The sequence below is a fragment of the Macrobrachium rosenbergii genome, chromosome 21 (genome assembly GCF_040412425.1).
Source record: "Macrobrachium rosenbergii isolate ZJJX-2024 chromosome 21, ASM4041242v1, whole genome shotgun sequence".
Taxonomy (NCBI): Eukaryota; Metazoa; Arthropoda; class Malacostraca; order Decapoda; family Palaemonidae; genus Macrobrachium; species Macrobrachium rosenbergii.
The window spans coordinates 34,570,029-34,591,290 of NC_089761.1; the positions used below are offsets into that span (position 1 = coordinate 34,570,029).

The 21,262-nt window shown below is 36.1% G+C and overlaps 2 protein-coding genes across 4 annotated transcripts; one reads left to right on the plus strand and one right to left on the minus strand.

The window, feature by feature from the left end:
- Positions 1 to 81: 81 nt before the first annotated feature.
- LOC136849912 (uncharacterized) lies at positions 82 to 5,787 on the minus strand. The gene is made up of 3 exons (XM_067123432.1): positions 5,703 to 5,787; positions 924 to 1,143; positions 82 to 691 (listed from the first exon to the last, which is right to left on the minus strand). Exons 2-3 carry the CDS (start codon positions 1,139 to 1,141, stop codon positions 457 to 459), a joined length of 453 nt encoding a protein of 150 aa, XP_066979533.1. The 5' UTR covers positions 1,142 to 1,143; positions 5,703 to 5,787; the 3' UTR covers positions 82 to 456.
- Positions 2,182 to 13,987, plus strand: LOC136849911 (uncharacterized). Of its 3 annotated transcripts, none has more exons than XM_067123431.1 (3): positions 2,182 to 2,415; positions 12,004 to 12,241; positions 13,264 to 13,987. In XM_067123431.1, the coding sequence occupies exons 2-3, from the start codon at positions 12,060 to 12,062 to the stop codon at positions 13,547 to 13,549; spliced, it is 468 nt and encodes a 155-aa protein (XP_066979532.1). In that variant the 5' UTR covers positions 2,182 to 2,415; positions 12,004 to 12,059; the 3' UTR covers positions 13,550 to 13,987. The 3 variants fall into 3 exon arrangements, with proteins under 3 accessions (XP_066979532.1, XP_066979531.1, XP_066979530.1); XM_067123430.1 differs by having other exon boundaries at positions 2,183 to 2,390; XM_067123429.1 differs by lacking the exon at positions 2,182 to 2,415 and adding an exon at positions 10,624 to 10,753.
- Positions 13,988 to 21,262: the final 7,275 nt, after the last annotated feature.

A 21,262-nucleotide genomic window follows, 5' to 3' on the forward strand; every position in this document is an offset into this window, starting at 1 on the left:
AGATTAACAGACCAGCCCATTTTAGCTTAGTTTCATCACTTCCTCAGTCATCCTCCCAAAAGGTTATAAAGAAACACTTCAAGGTTTTCATAATTTCATATAACTTAAATAAAGTATTTACATTGTTAAGACTCTGAGCACGTGGTAGAAATTATTCCTTAAACCTAAACATGACGATGCAAGGTCAGCTATCGGTTGTCAACGTCACCTCTGGATCAACAGAAACCTTCCCTTCGCAATGTCAAGAGCATTGCAGAGGTAGATTTCTCATATTTGATATGTTTCAATGGTTCGTGAACTTTATGATGCTTTCAACTAATCTCCAAAAAAGTTTAAAGAACTAAAAACTGATTACCAGCTGGAAGACGAACCAATCTAACCATGCAAAGTTTCTCTCCAGTTACTTCAATGTCGTTGACTGCCCCAGGCAATGTTCTTTTCCCATTTCTTTGGTCATTATCCAACGAAACAGCCAGCAGTGAGGCCAGGTGCCGCGCAGAGAGCCGAGGCGGAGACCGTGGTTCCAGCGAGGACCGAGGTGCTCGTGATGGTGATGGTGGAGAAGGCTGTTGACCAGATGGTCAGCTTCTTTGCCTGCCTGAGCGAGTCCTCGCTCTTTCCTGGTCCTGTTTCAGACTCACCCAGACTTCCGGCTAAGGATCCATCGTCACCCAGCTCATCGACGTCTAACCTGTTGTTGGTTAAAGCAATGAAAGTTCGGTTAGTTCAGGGCAACAATTAATGCCTTCATGCCTCCACTGCCAATTCCCACAAGGTATAATCTTCACACATGAAATTCGAGAACACTTGAGATTTCGTGACACATGACTAATGTTAGGCTGGTGAGCTGAACGACTTGGTACTGTACACCAGATGGAGTCGCTGAGGACATCGTCCAAGGAAATACCAGTTCCAGAACTTACTGTGCACTCCGCAGGAACATTCGCTTCTTGCGCCCTAAGCACGCTGGTGTGGTTACCGTCGAAAGACAGGTGTAGAGGCCTGTAATGGTTGTGGTGGTAAGCCTGGTCTGGGAGGTGGTCGAGTAAAAGGCAAATATTCTCGCTTCTTTGTCGCTGTCTTCAGCTATCGACCCGGAAGATAAGAAGCCCACCAGAAGTAAAGGTATGATTCCCCACATCTCTGAAAAATTGAAGGGATTGTGGTCAGTCTTGGCATTTGTGGAAAACCTTCAACTTGTTACGTTGAAGGTAACTGCGTGGGTAGGGTACTGTTTGAGGAGATATTCGTGCTACAGGAGTGGAGAAATTGGAGGACCATCACTATTCAGACGAAATGACCATTTTAGCAACATTCGAAAAGAACCATGTTAAAAAGAATTAATGAATACCATACATCTAAAAATAATGCAATGACCCACTCTTTCACACCAGATCTTCGAAAAAGTTAGAAACGCGTAAGAATATCCCTATAGCTTTTTTATCATTTACCCAGCTGAGAGGTCGAAGATTCCTTATAATGTTTCATTTTTATCTCAAACAGTAAAAGAGTAATAATGCTTCTGCGTGAGAGTCATCTTGAAGGAGGCTTCTGTTGGTGTTGGTCACAGGATCACAAGATTAGCCACAGTAACCACGGACTTTAGTTCACCAGAGTAAAAAATCTAAACAATTTGTTACCGGTTTAACCAGCTTGAATTCATCTAGTTTATGTTGACCACTAGACCACGGAGACTTAGTCAAGTTTAACGTTAGCTCTTTCTGATATGCTGGGCGTGGGTTCGAATCCTGCCTCGATCGTCAGAAAATGTTCATTTGTTTCTTTCATTTGGGCTTCAGTCTTTGTGGTGACGTACAGTGCAAAGAAATCAAGAAGTTAAGTTGTTGTCTAGATTCTGCAACTTACTACAGTTATTTTGGGATGTGAATTAAAGCCATGATAAAAGTAATTTGATAATTTTCACCAGACTTGAATGATCTTTCTGTATGGGTTGTTCACTCACAGAAAACCTTCAAGATGAGTGAAGTTTTAGAACACTTAAACAAGCTAATGAATGTCAAATGCATCAGCAGTGTCCTGGAAAGAAAATCCTTGATAAACAGCAAATTACAGACACAAAATGCGGAAGATAGATAAGAACTGTAAAGCATTGACAAAGAGAATCAGAGAACTTAACCCCAGAGATGTTTCTTCCTAGCAAAAGTCTTGAAAAAAAAGAAGAAGAAGAAGAAGAGCTGAAGTAAAATAGTAAACAGTGAATCCAGAAGAAAACAGAACTTCCCTCTCGGCTGAAACGAAGTTACCTTCCAAAACAGAGCGTTTCTGGAAGTTCGTGACAGTTTGTGAGTTTTATCAGATTGAAATGAAGTCGAGACAGCGAAGTTTTCCCAGCAAAGACTGACAAGTATCCTGTTGTTTCTCCGTCAGAGGTGAGAAGGATTAACGTGGTCACAGGTATTTTGAGTAACCCACATTGTTTAGAAGGTACTGTATGTGTTTGTTCTCAAGATTTCTGTAATTAACGAGGTACCATTATTCCCAAGATTTTTATCTTTAATGTAATGATATGGATTAATCATGTATATATATATATATATATATATATATATATATATATATATATTATATATATATATATATATATATATATATATATATTTATATTATATATATATATATATATATATTAACTATAGAACTCTTTGTGCTTTATTGGATATATATATATATATATAAGATCATATATAGAAATATGAAGAAATATATATATATATATGTAAATGAACCCGGGTCCCATAATCAATGCCCTCCCTTTCCTGCTACTTGACATCATAATTTTTCATATTTCTTGACTTGGATCTTAAGGCTTTAAGATCCAAGTATCCAAAAATGAAGAAATTGTGAAGTTAAGAGTAGCATTGAAATGAACCTTTCCCATAATCACCATGGGACCAGGTTCGAGTCCACTATATATATCATATATTTCTTCATATATATTGCATATGGATATATAAGGCTTTGTGGTGGCAAGCATATATAAAAAATACATAAGGATATACAAAGCTAAGATATATATTGTGTGTATATACATTTACATATATAAATTATAAATATTATAGTATAAATTATAGATATATATATATATATATATATATATATATATATATATATATATATATATATATATATATATATATATATATATATATATATATATATATATATATATATATCATAAACATTCTGCCAAAGGGACAATTCACAGTTCCTTTATCATTTAATCTGTAGAGAAACAGGTTAGATTTCATTGGTCTTTTAGCAATTTTCAGCAAGACTGTCCCATAACACCATTTCAAAAGTGCAGTAGGTTTCCTTCATAACTTGCCGTAGCCAGATGATTTAGATAAGTTTTCTTTATCTTTCGAAAAGTCTAGAGTGAAGTTCCAGTTTCATTCCGGTACTTAGAACTGAGTTCTAATTCCCAGGTTCCTAGTTACAGGTTTGATCTAGGTACGTTTGACCTGTGTAAGGTTAGGTTAGCCTACACCAGTTCTGGTGTGAGGTTGAGTTAGGCTATACTTGTCCTGTGAATGATTAAATCAGTATACTTGTGATTTGTAGGGTTGGTTTAGGCTAATTTGTCCTGTGCGAGGTTAGGTTAGGCTATGCATGTCTGTTTAAAGGATAAGTTATCCTGCACGTGCTGTGTAGAGTTGAATTGGGATACGTGTGTCTTGTGCAAATTTTAGGTTGGGATACAATTGTGATATGCAAAGCTGAGTTAGGCTACACATGTCATGTATATATTTAGGATGCACATACCTTTTGCAAAGTTAAGTGGGGCTACAACTGCCCAGTAGAAGGCTAAGTTAGGCTATACATGTCTTCTGAAAATGTAGATCAAGCCTGCCAATGTGTAATGAGTTAGACCAAGTTAAGTTAGGATGCTGTGTTCATTTTCATTCTCAAGGAAATGAGAAATTAACCCTTTCAGCTCTCATCATCATCGCTGTCCTTCAGAAATATCTCTGGCCAGTATTCTTTGCAAATTTCTCTGAATTTCTGTGTGTTGTATTTGAGAGATTCTTCTCAAGTGGGTAATGTGAAAAGCCATTTTCACATGATGAAACTGAATAATGAAGAAACCCCTTCTTAAATTAAGTCATTGAAAAAAACTTAATATTGTTATGGCTTTTTTCCTGGATTATGTCTTAGAAAAGTAGAGTAAATGTTGAAATCCATTTCTGTAGCAAAGCCGTTGAAATGTTGAATATTATGAAAGACCGTTCATTATATTGAATAATGTGAAAGACCGTTCATTAAACTGAATACTGTGAAAGACCGTTTATTTCAAACTGAATAAAGTGAAAGACCATTCACTAGACCAAATAATGTGACAGACCATTTATTAGACTGAATTATGTGAAAGACCGTATATTAGACTGAATAATGTGAAAGACCATTCATTAGACTGAATTATGTGAAAGACTGTTTATTAGATTGAATAATGTGAAAGGCCACGTATTAGACTGAATCATGTGAAAGACCGTTTATTAGATTGAATAATGTGAAAGGCCGCTTATTAGACTGAATAATGTGCAAGACCGCTTATTAGACCGAATAATGTGAAAAACCGTTTATTAAACTGAATAAAGTGAAAACCCTTAATTAAACTGAATAATGCGAAAGACCATATATTAGACCTTTTATTAGAGTGAATAATGTGAAAGACCGTTTGTTAAACTATAATGTGAAAAACCGTTTATTAGACTGAATAATGTGAAAGACGTTTGTTAAATTGAATAATGTGGAAAACCGTTTATTAGACTGAATTATGTGAAAGGTCATTTATTAGACTGAATAATGTGAAAGACCGTTTGTTAAACTGAATAATGTGAAAACCCGTTTATTAGACTGAATCATGTGAAAGACCGTATACCAGACTGAATAATTTGAAAGACTGTTTCTTTTATCACTCACGGTTAACTGAATGAGAACCCTTCTCAGAAAGTGTCATGCAAAATTTAAATAGATATTTACTTAAACTTTTGCGGTGTGGAACCCGTTTCCAAAATACTTCATTTAATCTCAAGTGAATTTTTTTTTTAAATGTCTGGAATCTCAAAATCATGATGAAGACATCTCGACAATGTACCACTCTAAGTTTTTACAAACATTTATCAAAATGTATATTAGATTTAACATGAATTCTAAAAAGATAGAGTAAAATGTAAAATATTGAAAATTTGAGAGGCTATTTACAACCTCATCTCAGAATGATTTACAAAGCAGGAAGCTTAACGAGATTTTTATGAATATAATGTTTTGGGAGATTCAGATTTTCCATGAATTCTAAGAAGTTAAAACAAAAAAAAAATGTAAAATATTGAAAATTCGACTGGCCGTTTACAACTTCATCTCAAAATGATTGACAGCACTTGAAGATTAATGAAACATATGTGGACATATATTTTGGGGGTCAGATTTTCCAAGAATTTTAAGAAGACAAAAAAAAAAAATGTAAAATACTGAAAATTCGACAGGCCGTTTACAACTTCATCTCAGAATGATTGACAACACTTGAAGATTGATGAAACATTTATAAATATAATATATATATATATATATATATATATATATATATATATATATATATATATATATATATATATATTATATATATTTCGGGGAAATTTCTTCACAAATCCAGAAACAAGAAGAAGAAGAAACTTCAAGCGTACCCTTCCCCTTATGCTTCTGGTGAGACAGGATACCTTTTGCGAGTCCGTCCTGAATGAAAACACTATCGAAATGCGCAACGAGTCAAGTACTAAGTGCTTTCTGGATCCCGCCGAACTTATATATCGTCGGAGAATGCGATCGTCTTTCCTGCGCATCAAAACTACACTCACTCACCCTCTCTCTCTCTCCCTCTACGTGCAATTTCCGGCTGTGAACTGTCGGTTCAGGAAAGTCGGGCTGAAATGCCTCTGCGGCGTTTGAGAGGAGGACCTTTACGAAAACCTTATTTAACTCCCTTGAAAGTGATTCTTTACGGACATTTTTAGGCCTATACTCTAGAGGACGTTGACGAGGCGCGATAAAGCTTCGATAAATGCCAAATTTTGACACGGAAGATGGCCAGAATGGGCATTTTTTAACAGTTCCTCTGCCCCGTCAAATACTGTAGGTCGTTCTGACTGCTCGAGTCGCCGGCAGGCAATGCAATCTTTCCTGGTAGGTCACCTCGCTCAGTTCTCTCTCCGACTTCGCGCTGGAAAGTCTCGCCAAGTTAGATGCGTTTACTCTAAGAAGAAGAAGAAGAAGAAGGAAATTGTTGCAAGTCGAAGGTCCTCAAATAAACAGAGACTCGATCTGCAGTCGTCAGTATCTGGAGACCAGGAATTTTTCTGCTCCTTGAAATGCAGTCCAATGCAATGCGGCTTTTAATGTCCTCCTTAGCTTTGGACCTCATGGAAACAGAGAAGAAGAAGAAGAAGAAGAAGAAGAAGAAGAAGAATAACAAAAGGGATTTGGAGGTAGGGTCTAATCCCAACGAAAATGTTAGACACGTCTGTTCAGGGAAAGAAGACTATAGACATCAAAACTGAAAAGGTTAAAAAACAAATAAAACTCCCAGTTGAATCTCTTGGACAGGGCCAAAATGAACTTAAAATGGCACCTGCTGCGGTTAGGCTCTGAAACTTACAAGCTATACGATTGTCAGCAGAACGTGCCATAACATTCTGGAAACCTCTGTAAATCAAATCTGTAATGATGGGGACCAGTGAACCAATTAAGACAAATGATGTTGCAATGGAATATTCAAAAGATATGCATCAATTTTGCAGGAAAATTGCAACGGGTGGAATTTGTAACAAGAGCCCTAAGTAAGAAATATACCGCCCCCCTAAGTTCACATATTAAATCCACTTATATCTGTAACCTAAAAGTCTTTGTATGTGTGCATGTGTGTGTGTGTGTGTGTGTGTGTGTGTGGATAGGTTACCTCAGAAACAGGCGAACAGAATCTCATGAAACTTGGTAGACATATTCATGAAGTGACCTCCCCATGATGATTAATCTTTTGGGAAACTTCGTTCCTGATTAAGACGATTTGGGTGGTAAACAAATTAACATCAGCGACGGTTTCTCCCAAGACTGGAGCATATCAAGAAAGCCACTTAAAGAATCTATGTGCAAGGTTTCAGCAAATTCTGTTCCCTAGAACAGGAAGATATGGGCTGAAAGACACAGCCTCATTCTGACTTTGTGGAGATTCAGCCTGGTCGTTGGAAAAGGTGAATTTCGAATCACAGAACTGGCATTTGAAATGAATATGCATCTGAGGATCATTACGTACCAATATGCAGTAAAATTGTGCCTCGCTGTCGAACTTCTCAGTTCCAGAGGTCCTTTATTCCTCCACACACCTGTGGACTGTGGAATAGCCTTCCTACTGAGGATGTCGTGCCATTGGAACTTCAGAGTTCAAGCGAAGATGCAATGCATTACTACCCTAATACAATTTTGTATTTTAATAATTTACTTATATTTTTCCTATTTATTTGTCTATTTGTTAATTTATTTTTTTCATTTTAATAAGTGATCTCTTCTTTCTTTATTTTCCATTACCTTCTGTTACTTCTTTCTAATGAACACCATATTCTTTGGTATCTTAAATTTCAAGTCAGTGTCCCCTTTGGTTGGCTTGTACTGTATAAATGGGGTTCATCTTCTGAATAATAATAATAATAATAATAATAATAATAATAATAATAATAATAATAATAATAATAATAATTCGTGACTTAATCTAACATTAATTATCACAGGCATGCTTACTTGGTCTCAAGGGCTCAGACTCTGAGCAAGCACTGTACTTCATTTAAGAGCGCGTTACCTATGCCACGTATGGGGATAGTACCGTCAGTGCACCTCACGCGGTGCACTGCTGGCATTGCCTAGGGTTCTTTGCAGCGTCACTTCGGCCCCTAGCTGCAACCCCTTTCATTCCCATTACTGTACCTCCGTTCATATTGCCTTTCTTCCATCTTACTTTCCACCCTCTGTTAACATAGTGCAACTGCGAGGTTTTCCTCCTGTTACACCTTTCAAACCTTTCAACTCTCTATTTTCCTTTCAGCGGTGAATGACCTCATAGGTCCCAGATCTTGGCCTTAGGCCTGAATTTTATATTCCATTCTATTCAGTTGAAAAAAAATTTTCAACTCCTGTGTTACAATTCTTTTGACTTTAAATGTTTATTGTAGGATTCCAGTTTTCCAGTTTAGTGGTTTGTGTTAGTGTTAATTTTTGTTTATTTGACTGTACTTAATTTAATTTTGTTTTTTATTGCCAAAATGACATCCTTCTCTGTGGAAACAGCTGTTGAATGTGTATATGGATATATTATTATTCATAAGTTAGAGTTTAGAGTTTAAAAATAGGCATTGTTCATGCATACCAACCTTAATTAACCAAATATCACAGTTACTGTAAGTAACAGGAACTGAACTCAACATTTAAAAAAATTAACATACCCAACTTTAGCAATATAAAATAAGATGTAGCATCTTCGAACAATGTCACTGACTTCAACAGAAATTGCATGATAGAGAAAATAGGCCCGAATAGCTTAACAATATTTGTCCACCCACTCCAAACTCTGCAAAAGTCTGCGGAAAAGCACTGCTTGTTTCAAAATTCAATCGGCTCTATGGTTGCGTTGTTTTTTTTCCCCTTTTTTTGAAGGATTCATCACGTCATGGCCTAATGAGGTCAGCGAGAGAAATCACTTCGTTTTCGAACAGTAAAGTCGCCATATATTGTAGAGACAAGATAGGAAAATCAGTTCTTTATTATTATTATTATTATTATTATTATTATTATTATTATTATTATTATTATTATTATTATTATTATTATTATTATTTTTCAGGAGATGAACCTTATTAATGCGGAAGAAGTCCACCAAAGGGGCCATTATAGACTTGAAATTCAAGCTTCCAAAGAATATGGTGGCAAGTAGGACGCTGGAAGGAATTTACTGAGAGTTTAGCATATTTGAGATCTGTTTTTTTTTCTAGTACAAAGGCGCCTCTCTCTCTCTCTCTCTCTCTCATTATGATACGTAAATCCTTCTTAAAAATCCCTTTTTGCATGAGTTAATGAACCTCTCTCTCTCTCTCTCTCTCTCTCTCTCTCTCTCTCTCTCTCTCTCTCTCTCTCTCTCTCTCTCATTATGATACGTAAATCCTTCTTAAAAATCCATTTTTTGCATGAGTTAATGAACCTCTCTCTCTCTCTCTCTCTCTCTCTCTCTCTCTCTCTCTCTCTCTCTCTCTCTCTCTCTCTCTCTCATTATGATACGTAAATCCTTCTTAAAAATCCATTTTTGCATGAGTTAATGAACCTCTCTCTCTCTCTCTCTCTCTCTCTCTCTCTCTCTCTCTCTCTCTCTCTCTCTCTCTCTCATTATGATACGTAAATCCTTCTTAAAAATCCCTTTTTGCATGAGTTAATGAACCTCTCTCTCTCTCTCTCTCTCTCTCTCTCTCTCTCTCTCATTATGATACGTAAAAATCCTTTTTAAAAATCCATTCTCTCTCTCTCTCTCTCTCTCTCTCTCTCTCTCTCTCTCTCTCTCTTTTTTGCATGAGTTTCTTAAAATGAACCTTTTTGTCTGAATTAATGAACTCTCTCTCTCTCTCTCTCTCTCTCTCTCTCTCTCTCCTTCTTATTACGATACGTAAAATCATTTTTAAAAATTCTTTTTTTTTCAATAATTGATGGAGCCAAAAAAATGTCTCTCTCTCTCTCTCTCTCTCTCTCTCTCTCTCTCTCTCTCTCTCTCTCTCTCTCTCTCTCTCTCTCTCTCTCTCTCTCTCTCTCTCTCTCTCTGTAGTGCCGCTAGATGGCACTGCCCTGAGGGTGGCAGGTCAATAACCCTTGACCCCAGTAGGGAGTATAGTGCAGTCAGTGCACCTCACGTGGTGTACTGTAGGCATTGCTGAAAACGTTGTTTACACCTTTACTTTTGCTGTCCAGCCACCCAGACTCTCTCTTTTCACTGTCTTAACCTCTGAATGGCCAAAAGTGTCCCAGAGTTTGGCTTGACAGCTTGAATTTTATAAAATCAATGTATCACTATCCTAATACTATTCTCCCTGCAATTTAATACATTTTGATCTACTTTTTTGATTTATTTTTTCTTTTTTTAATAAATTGAATCTCTTTTTCTGTATTTCTCTTTATCTCCTCTTACTTCTTCCCATTGAACATCATAATATTCTTTGGAATTTTATATTTCAAGTCAAAGGCCTCTGTTTGCTTGTTCCATATGAATAGGTTTCATCTTCTGAATAATAATAACAACAATAATAATATCCTTTCTGCAGGCCGTCGTTATATGATTTTTATAAAGACAATGAACTCAGGATTAATCTTTATTATAAAAATAGGTACCTGGATCAACTCAGATCACGAAAAGGGCATGTGGCTAGCATCTTCACCCTTTATGACCCTCTGCCAACCGGTACTTCCCTCTATGTGGTCAAAATTCTATTGGGTATATTTGTATACATATCTTGAGACTGACACTAAATACCAGACTCCACGCCCATAAAAAAGTCGTAATTTCTCCAATAAATTTCCTCCTCAGTATCTTTAATTCCCTACACGCCCATAGACACAATGAGGAAAATATAGGGGAAAATTCCTCGGCGGTAACCCTATAAATATCGTACTCACACGATGTCACACACTGCCCCGGAGTGCGACGTCCTGCAAGGTTGGTTGATACATCCCTCACTGTTTTTTGAGCTTTGCTCCTGTTTTGTTTTTGAGTCTTTGAAGGAGGTTTGGTGATTCTTAGAAGGGTCTTCGGTGATTCTTATAAACAGTGAAGGTTGTTCTATCTCCTGTTCTTCATGGGCTTTATCCAAGAGTGAAGGAACTGTAAGAAAATACTATTAAATGTTCTGTTAGTAGATGGTAGTTCATAGGTGTTTGAGGTATTGTACTTTCACTGTGTATATCTACTGTACAGGTGAAGGAGTACATAAATGTCTTTATATCATTTTTATTTCTTTATATTATAAATATTAATAGCTATTTTGTAAATGGATAACTGATGTATAAGATTTGTAAAGCTCAAGGACTTTCATCTGAACTCAAAGAATGCAGTACTTTGAAAATCACCATTAGTGTTTAGAAAATATGATAGATAGAGAGATAGATAGAGTGTGGATAAAAAGATAGATAGATAGATAGATAGATAGATAGATAGATAGATAGATAGATAGATAGATAGATAGATAGATAGGTAGATAGATAACAACTCTGCCATTCTCTTCCTGTGAATTTCATCACTCAAAACCTTTGGAAGGGGACTAGTGTCGTCAGTGTGCCTCACCTGGTGCACTGTAGGTATTACTAAAGGGCGTTTGCTGTTCCTTCGGCCCCTAACTACACCCACCTTTTAGCCATTTACTTGACATCCATTTGCGCTTCCTATCTGTCTTGTCCAACCTCTCTAACTATTACTTCTCAGTGCAACTTTGGGGATATCTTCCAGTTTGACTTTTAGATCACGGCACTTCATCTCATTTACTTTCTGGATCTCTGTATCTTGCTGTCCAGCCACTCTAACTCCCTCTTGTCACTGTCTTAAGCATCGAATGGCTTTAAAGCCTAAATCTCATTTATTCATTCATTCATTCAACTTCTGATTGGTTTAAAATCTGAATTTGTTCAACTGTACTGCTCTTCTCTCTGGTCAAGTTATAAAGTGGCTACTTTTCAGATGACAGATGATGTTAGGAGAATGGTGAGAACAAGTGGAGAAAATACGGGCATGTGAGTGTATGTGTATCGAACTAGGGTATGTGTGCAAGAACATATGTTGTGAAAGTATTATACACAAAGGGCTCATCCTTAATTTTAATTAAAAAGGTGAAATTGATTGACCATCGCCTTGTCTGTCTCTAGACCCACCCATGTTAAGGAACTTTCTCAACAGAACATTCTGTCTCAAAACAGATGAAACCGGTTCAGGCAGCTCCGTCCTTCCTCCTACCCTCCTCCTCCTGCTGGGTATGACGGCGTCCTCAGGATCCTCCACAGGGGACACCAGAGAGGAGCGCCTCTTCGCCTATCAAACCACGACCTCCGTCACCAAACTGACTACTGTCACCGTGACGGGGCTCTCCACTTGTCTCTCCACTGCTACCGGAAGCTGTCTTGGGAGGAAGAAGAGAATGGCCGTGCCTAGTGCCCTGTGAGTCCTCTCTCTCTCTCTCTCTCTCTCTCTGTGTATTATGTTTGCACACAGGCCTACAATCCTATGCACGAATATTGCTGTCACATTTATTTGTATTTACATTTCGTTGCTCTCTCTCTCTCTCTCTCTTTAGTTTACACATAGGCCTACAATCCTATACACGAATATTGCTGTCACCTTTATTTGTATTCACATTCCGTTGCTCTCTCTCTCTCTCTCTTTAGTTTACACTCCTCAATCCTCTCACTATTGCTGTCACCTTTATTTGTATTCACATTCCGTTGCTCTCTCTCTCTCTCTCTCTCTCCCTGTTTTGTTTACACATAGGCCTACAATCCTAGACACGAATAATGCTGTCAACTGATATGCAATATGTTCATTACAAGCATAAAATCTTTTAAAGAAAACTCATTTATCTTTAATATGCATAATGTGTTCATTAAAAGCACAAAATATTTAAAGAAAAACCCAGTTATTTACAATATGCACCAGATAGTAATGAGATAAGGGTCACACCAACTAGTATTAGGATTCCATAAGTAATCCCACTTCATTTACATCTATAGAAACCAGTATCCAAATACAGTTACAACTCAGCTTAGCGGACTTCTGTACTTGTCAGTTACCATATTTTGATAATTTCTTCCTGTGCCACCATTTTGTATTATAAATTTGTTAATATGTCTCTTAAATTGATTGGAAAGTGTAAGGTAATGGTTAGTGTAGGTCAGGAATGAGTGGAATTGCTGTTAAATACAAGATATCTAGACAATAATCAAGGGCAGGCTGTAGTATAGGCTAGGGTCTTTTTTACTTAATGGACTTCGTTACTTTTATGAGCACTGACCCAAAAATCCAAGCCGGTATGTGACCTTCATTTACCAAAGAAAGATACATTTTATAGTTCATATTTCTACCAATAAAATCCTTTTCTTGAACGCGCAACTTAATTCTATAATTATATATAATCAAATGGTCTGTTAACTTGATGTGGTACTAATTTCACCCCCATTCCACAGGAACCTCGAAGTCCTCCTAAAAGACTCCGAAGCTGATCTGGCGGGAAGTCAGACGGATTCCTTCGAAGCCGCCCAACCGTTCGCCAGGCAATACCGAAGGAGAGATGAGGAGGAACGAGAGGGAACTGACGGTCTGGAAAACGGCTTATACTACCATCACCCTCACCAGCACCTCCATCTTGCCATCCACAACCGTCACAGCTTCGGCCTTGTGTCTGGTGTCTGGAATCTCACAGACATGCTTCTCTTAGCTCGGTCTAATCGATCACCTTCGATGTACACTTAGTCCCAAGGCCATGTTGAGAGATGTCATTCTTCTTCTTCTTCTTTCGAATCTGGTGCAGCAGAGATAGGTCTAGCCCATGTGCTCTTCCTGGGTCTGATTTATCAGAATATTTGACTACTACTAATCATTCAAAATGATCAAAAATAGAATTAACTGGTACTTTAGCAGTCAAGGTCTTCATCTCATAAACAATCGAGATGTACAAGGCTTATGATTTTTAAATTCCAAAGACTTGTTTTTATGAATGTTTTTACTAATGAAAAACAGTAAAAAATTAGAAAAGTGGCACTGGTACAACATGGCCTGATAGCGGACTCGTGATGGAATGCGCTTTGCCAGTTTTTTTTTTTTTTTAAGTCGTTATTTATATTTAGTTTAATATCTCAGGGTCTCCACAGTATGTTACAGAGTATGCTAATAAATTTTGAGTATCTCATAGAAGTTTCTTGATATCCGTTATCATAATTACGTCACATATAACCGAAAGAAAAATAATTCCTGAGTGATGTAACTTTGATTTTGGTATTAATATATTAATCTATTAATATATTCAGAGGTGGCCTTCACTATAGTGTAAGTGCTGTTATGGTTCCCAGAGTGGGAGGATTTCTTCCATTCTCAATAGTAGCAATTCACACGAGACTGGTGACTATGAATACGTGAATTTAATAATTTCATGGTAGTTATTTCAAGTTCTGTGTGGTAATTCCTGGTGGTTAGTTTATGCTCTACGTGTTAACCGTGGGAATGAATGGATAAAAGGGCAAATAGAAGAAGAAATTTTTGTAAATTGCTGCCTTAGATGTTACAAGAGTATCAAATGAACCTTAAATTTAAAATATACTTATGGTATATCATTGGAAAATAAATAATTATATATTTATTTTGCAAAGATTCTGCGGGTTTGAATATAGAATAGTTAGGCATCAAAGTGTCACCTCCGTTTTCTATAGATGCTCGAAGAAAATGTCAATCATCTGTACTTTATATATTTTCTTTCCAATTCTTTGAGTTATTTAGAACAAAAAACGAACTTTCGGTCTGAATAAGGAGAAACTATTTACCACTATATAAAAAAGAGTTTGACAGAGAATATTGTTAAATAAAAATAATACAAGATATAAAATAAAAAGGTTTAAGAAGCGTTGACGCAAAGTTCACCGGGTTTGATCATATTATCAGTGAAAATGGATTTTGTAATAATCTTTCTCTACGGGTGAACTCGTAATATAACTGTGGGAAATCTATAAAAAAAAATAAGTTTCGTAAGTTTCTATGCGATAAAATTTGTTTATATGCCTACTGTCTGGCGTTCTCATAGAAGCTTTAGTGGCTCATTCTAAATCCTAATTTGCTTGCTAAGACGTCGATGAAAGATACGTCAACGAAATGGAAATTATTTTTCAAAAAATGTCTTCTACGACTGAACTTGGCTGATGGATGGCTTTCTCTCTCTCTCTCTCTCTCTCTCTCTCTCTCTCATTTCGCACGCGACAGATGTCGCTAAACCTTTACCTGAATGGAAGACAAGACCATTTTTTTTAAAGGACAATAGAACAATCGTTTCTAGTCCTCTTCGTTTTCATGGGTCTAGGCGATCCTTGGACGTTTTCAGCTTGGCAATGGTAAAATGGGAGAGAGATCAATTTGTTATTGTTCACCTATTGAATTTATAGTGCTTGATGAATTTTAAGAAGTTATTGTTCCAACCGGCGAGAATATTGATTTTATAGTGCTTGTACAGTGAACCCCCTTTTTAGACATTCCAGGGGGAAGGTTTACCATTATCTAGTTTTTATAGATGGTGTTGTCACGTGACTCATTATTAAGTTCTGAGGATATCCATTACAATATATTGCGAAACCACATTGAACTCACTAAATTGGTTGAAGTTCTGAAGATATCCATTACAATATATTGCCAACGGAAACCACATTGAATCTAGGAATTTTGTACTGACTAAATTGGTGGAAGTTCTGAGGATATCCATTACAATATATTGCCAACGGAAACCACATTGAATCTAGGAATTTTGTACTGACTAAATTGGTGGAAGTTCTGAGGATATCCATGACAAAATATCGCCAACGCCACATCGGAAGTTCTAGATATCCATGACAAAAATTTTTACTAATCTAGTAAGGTAACAGCATTGTAATTGAATTTTTTGGTAGAAATTTTAACTTTTGAAGGTTAGTCACTGCAATTATGTTAATGCAGCCGTGATAAGCTCAAACCTTAGGACACGGTTTCTTGAGTTATATTTAATTTTTCAGTTGGGTGTTAAATCATGTAGAAACCCTACTCCATAAATGGCCTCTTTATTCGTTCCAATGTACAAACTTAAGTCAGCGTAGGCAATAATTTTTAACATTGTGCTGAAGGTTTTGCGCCATTTTGAGAATGGAAACTTAACGGGAACCCAGGCTAAATTGTGTTGCCAAGTGCAGTCTCATGTCAGCGTAGGCCTATCGTAAGTATACTGAAAATTTTGCAGATATGCCTAATCGTATATTGTACTGAAAGTTTTACGACGTAGACCTGATTATCGTAATTGTGCTGAAGTTTTGCATTGCGCCTTTTGAGTTAATTTACGGGAGCCTTAGAAATAAAGTGCAAACAGCCAAGCAAACTAAAAGTAGATGTCTCAAGTCAGCATAGGCATAATTATCGTAATTTTGCTGTAGTTTTGCACCTATTTTAGAAGTGAAATGGAGTCTATATTGCCAAGTGCCAACAGCCAAGCAAAATAAAAGTAATAGTCTCAATTCAGCAAAGGCTTAATATTGTGCTGTTTTGCGCCTATTTTAAAAGTTAAATGGAGCCTTAGCCAGACTATATTGCCAAGTGCCAACAGCCAAGTGAACTAAAACCTATAATCTCAAGTCAGCACAGGCCTAATTGTCGTAACTGTGCTGAAATTTTGTGCAGATGCCTGATTGTGTGCTGAAAGTTTTGCAGCATAGGCCTAATATTGTGATTGTGTAGAAAGTTTAACGTTTATCATTCAGTAAAGAAGTTGCTCCTAGGCTTCGTAGTGACTAGCGTTTCAAAATGAGAAGAAATAAAGAAGTTAAGATGGCTTTGTGGTTAATATATACTACAGATGTATAGTAAAAAGTGACCAGTAGATTCTACATTTAAATTTGGGGTTTATACTGCACCAATAACCTAGCTAAATCAAACAATCTATCCTAGCCTATACATTTCAACTCGGGCAGTACCCTAAAACATGTTTGGTTTAATTCGTGTTTATAACTGAAATATTAAAATATAGTCTAGGGTAAAGAGTCTTGTGCTTGATTTAAGCTGTGGAGATAGGCATACGTTCTGATATTCACAAAATGAACCCTTTATCAATGTGGCAGTTTTGGGCTGAAAGATTAACTTTAACCCACTTGAGTTTTTACTCATCATAATCGCTCTTGGTAAGCTACATTAAGGTACAGAACCTGCTGAAATTATGGTAATGTGTTACTTTTAGCCCAAATTCCAGATCACTTTTTGACTTGAGATTTTATGAATGTTTACCAGTGGAAGTGATAGTGTTTTCAGTTGATCATGATAGTGAATTAGGTTTAGTAGGTAGGCACTGGTGTGTGAATTATCCTACAGTATTCAAAGCAAGTTAAGGTAATAAATGGTTTTGGAGGAAGACTGAGCAATTTTTCAGAATTCACAGCTGATTTTACCTCAGAGTACGTCTCTGAACTCCGGCTGTTCTTAGCCTAAATATTGTACATTCACAAGATATTTCGACGAGATTCTGCTCTACGCTTACCAAAGGTGGTGTGGGCTTTTGCTATTTTTAGCATTTTTTTACCAGTGGACTCCATTATCTCAGGTGTACATTTGCCAGTTTTCAATTCGTCAGTGGTTTCCTTTCGTAAATGTTGCTCTAGTATTGTGGGACGACATAGCACGCATAATAATGAGGCTGCTAGAATTTACTTACTCAGTGGAACCAATGGACTTTTAACCATTCAGTGTTGGCTCCTAACTGAGCGAATTGCTGTGCACGTAATTTTACCTTAATGGCTTTTAGGACAAGTTTTTAGGAAAGTATGCCTGGGAAATTCCTTGTCACCTTTTAAAGGTAAAATTTTAGTTAGAAACTACAGGTACTAGTTACGATAAACAGTCGCCAGTTGGTTATCTGATTGCTCAGAAGTACTGGAAAATTACTTACAGAATTTGCCAGCAATTGGTGGACTGGACATTGCTGAAGTAGATGAAATTATGTCAGGGAGGTCTGAGTAAATCTGAATGGTCCATAACTAAAGATAGTTAACCTGGGGACAAAAGTGTCAAGAAAGCTGAGCTGCATATTCCAGTGTCAATGTTTAATTACTCAAGAATGGTAGGCCTAACCTCCATTATGCCAGTGCATGGTATTTAATACAGATATGGGAGAAAGAAATACCCAGTTGAATATTTTAAAAGGAAAAAACCCCATTCCCAGACAGATTCTAGAATTTTTGGTAGTTGCAGCTAAACATCCCTCTTTTGCAAAGTAACTATGACTTGGATTCAACAAAATAGGCAGATTTGGGCTATGGTAATGTTTAAAAAACTTTTTTTTACCAGTATTCATTTGTGTTGGTTTTAGTTCTGGTTTTATTGGATGACACCTCTGTTACGTATTCAGTTTTTAAGTCTTGAAATTATTTTTAAGTTAAAATTCGTAATTCTAGATTTAATAAAATGCAAACGGAATTTTGAATAGTTATACGGTTTACTAAACATGGAATGGGTTTAGCAAAGTAAGTTACAACCCTAATAAAGTACATAGCTAGTTGTGAATAGAACTCTGGTGAACATTGGCAGCTGCAGAGAGCAAAAGGGTTAATTGTTCACGTTCATAGAGTTTATAATGGAAAAAATAATTTTAATGGGAAGGTTGTGATGAAATTGGTAATTCCAGAAAGTTTTCAAGTTCAAATTTTTCGAAATGAAGATACTGACGTTACTGGGTTTCGTTTGTAACTACAGTGAGAATGGGTTCTTAGTAATTTTTCTGAAAACTCCAGACAGCCATTTTTGCATGAAAAACCATTTTGGGTTTTTCATGCGAAAAATGGCTGGGAAATGACACTGCACTAAAAGTACCTTAAAATATCAACCTAACTTAATCTACAGTAGGTGTTTACTGGTTACAATTTTGCCTTATTAGCTATGGAGTGGGGTGGGGGCCCGGTATTGTCTGACTTTTTAAGTCGTAATTTGATTAAATTTCTCCGTTATTAAGCACTTGCAAAGGTTATGTATTGAGAAGGAATTTTTTTTGTTTTACCCAAGAAAAATATATATAAATTACAATGTGGGAGGCGGCTGGAGTCTATCGAAAAATAACTGGGCTCTTTCTTACAAAGGCTTGTCAATGTCTTTATTTTACTAACACTTGGATGGTATTGTTAGGTCTTAAGGAACATGATTTCCTGCAAGTAATACACTGGATAAGGCAAAAAATATTCCTTCTTTAGAGACAGAGAAAATTAATTTTACGAGATACTGAATAGTTTTTAATGAAAGCTCACATTTTAAATGGATGGGTTTGTGGAAAATTTGAATTACTACTTGTGGAACATAACCCGAAATAAATTTCTGTAAGCCTTTAGTGAAATGGACCGTGGGCTACTGAGAGTTGTATAGTATTGCAACCTTAATGAGCATTTGTTTTAGCAAAATGCTTTTGGTAATCCCGGTTGGGTTTAAGCTGAATTGATGGTTGAAATGTTGTCTTACTAGAATATACTCAAGGTATTGGTATTTTCTCTGCATTTCCTGCCTTTAGGATGTCACCAAAGTTTTCTGATTATCAGTACGTTGAAATGGTCTGCTAGAAGTTGATGCTAAATTGGCGGTTTACAGATTGGAGACTGTACTGTAACTAGTAAAATGCTAAGAACTAGAATGCTGATTTTGAAATAGGTGAGAAATGTTGAAATCGGTTCATTTGAAATAGCTTGTTTAGGCTATTAAGAAGCAAGATTTGGTTGACTGTGTTTTAAGTGGTGTTGTCACTGAGTCAGCACCTTGGTAAATGTTGGGACATGCCTGAAAGAATTTGCATTTAATACAAAGGCTGTCAAAGCAGTGGTACCATACTGCTGATGTACAATATTGCCAGTACAGAGATGACGGAAGTCCTCACTGTTTGATGAAGTGTGCAGTTTGGAAAAATTAGACAAATGATAGTTTACAGCTTCTACGAAATTGGATCCTTAGGCTATACTGTTATTAGTTATATTTTAGGTTTTTTAAATAGTGAATGAACACACTTTTTAGTTGTGGTGCAAGGTTGTACAATAAACTTTGAGGTAAGTGTTGTCTAAAATGTGTTGCAGTTTGTTGCAGTGTGTGCTATGCTTTGTAGAACCAATTAAGAACCTGCTTTTGGTGTACTGTTCAACTGTGTTTATTATAACTATTAACATCTAACATTATCATAGACATCAATTTATAAGAAATTTATTTTAATTTTAAAATGCGTTTTATAACTGACTATGGAAGCAAGAACTTAGGATACAGTCTGACTTTTGAAAACATAGGATACAATCTGACTTTTTGAAAAAATTAATACAGTAACTTTTGAAAAACATAAGATACAATCTGACTTTTGAAAAAAATTAACACAGTAACTTTTGAAAAACATAAGATACAATCTGACTTTTGAAAAAAATTAAGGTCCAGGGTCTTTTGCTACACAACTGTTATTTATTATATATCTCCCATTATCATAACTTATTTTAATCTGAAAATAAATTACAGTAATTATGCAGCAAGAACTTAAGGCTGTAATCTTACTTTTGATTCAAAAGTGTCAGTAGAGAGGCGGCGGTACGAGTAATATAAAAGATACTGGTCTTGATCATGAACAGAATTTATCATTTTGCACCACAAACTTTGACAAAATCAGCGTCCTTTCCTTCTCGAACAATTTATGAAATAATTTTTCTAATTACCTACTTTAAAATCCCTTTAGTTTTGGTTTTATAATGCTTACAAAGTTGTGTTTGTGAACAAAGTGTGTTCAGTAGTTAAGCTAATAATCCCCACAAATGTATGTGGTATCCTGCTTTTTTTGAATGGATCAAAATTTGCACTCCATGTTGGTTAACTAAACTTGCTGACAAAATGACAGGAAAGTTTTACTGTAAATAATATGTGAAGTACAATTCAACTCTCTGACAGTCCCAAGGAAATTAAATTTCAACTAGATGTTCCCTCAATTCATGTAAATGTTAGGAAAAACTAAAACATCTCCCAACATAAAAGGTAAAATTTCTTTAAATATAGTTTCATAGTTTTCATGGGAACCAAGTGATAGGAACCTACATCAGTAAAGTTTTTTGAGGCTAAATCGACTTCTTTAAGAAATAGGATCTAATTAACATTTGTCAAGATCTTCAGTTATTTAAAATGACCCTAATCAATATTTGCTATATAGACGAACAAAGCTGCATTAAATGAGCAGTTAAATTTCAACTGGGTTAAAAAATGTTAATCCTGTATCAGTCCGTCAGTTGCATTATGAAATGTCTGGGAAATCTTAGCTTTCTTGCATCTAATGTAAGACTAATAAGGTTTAGCTAGCAGTGCATTTAAACTACTTGCATATTCTAAACCACTTTGAGAAAGTTCATTCTTTAAACACATCTATACAGATGATTTGAGTTCACATAAGGTAGAAAACATAGTAATAATTTCAAT

Excerpts from the sequence above, each read along its gene's own strand:
- LOC136849912 (XM_067123432.1), bottom strand. The coding sequence starts at position 1,141 with ATGTGGGGAATCATACCTTTACTTCTGGTGGGCTTCTTATCTTCCGGG. Across the intron at positions 692-923 it reads ATGTTCCTGCGGAGTGCACA|GTTAGACGTCGATGAGCTGG; the intron begins GTAAGTTCTGGA and ends AACCAACAACAG.
- LOC136849911 (XM_067123429.1), top strand. The coding sequence starts at position 10,717 with ATGTCACACACTGCCCCGGAGTGCGACGTCCTGCAAG. Across the intron at positions 10,754-12,003 it reads GGAGTGCGACGTCCTGCAAG|ATGAAACCGGTTCAGGCAGC; the intron begins GTTGGTTGATAC and ends GTCTCAAAACAG. Across the intron at positions 12,242-13,263 it reads ATGGCCGTGCCTAGTGCCCT|GAACCTCGAAGTCCTCCTAA; the intron begins GTGAGTCCTCTC and ends CCCATTCCACAG.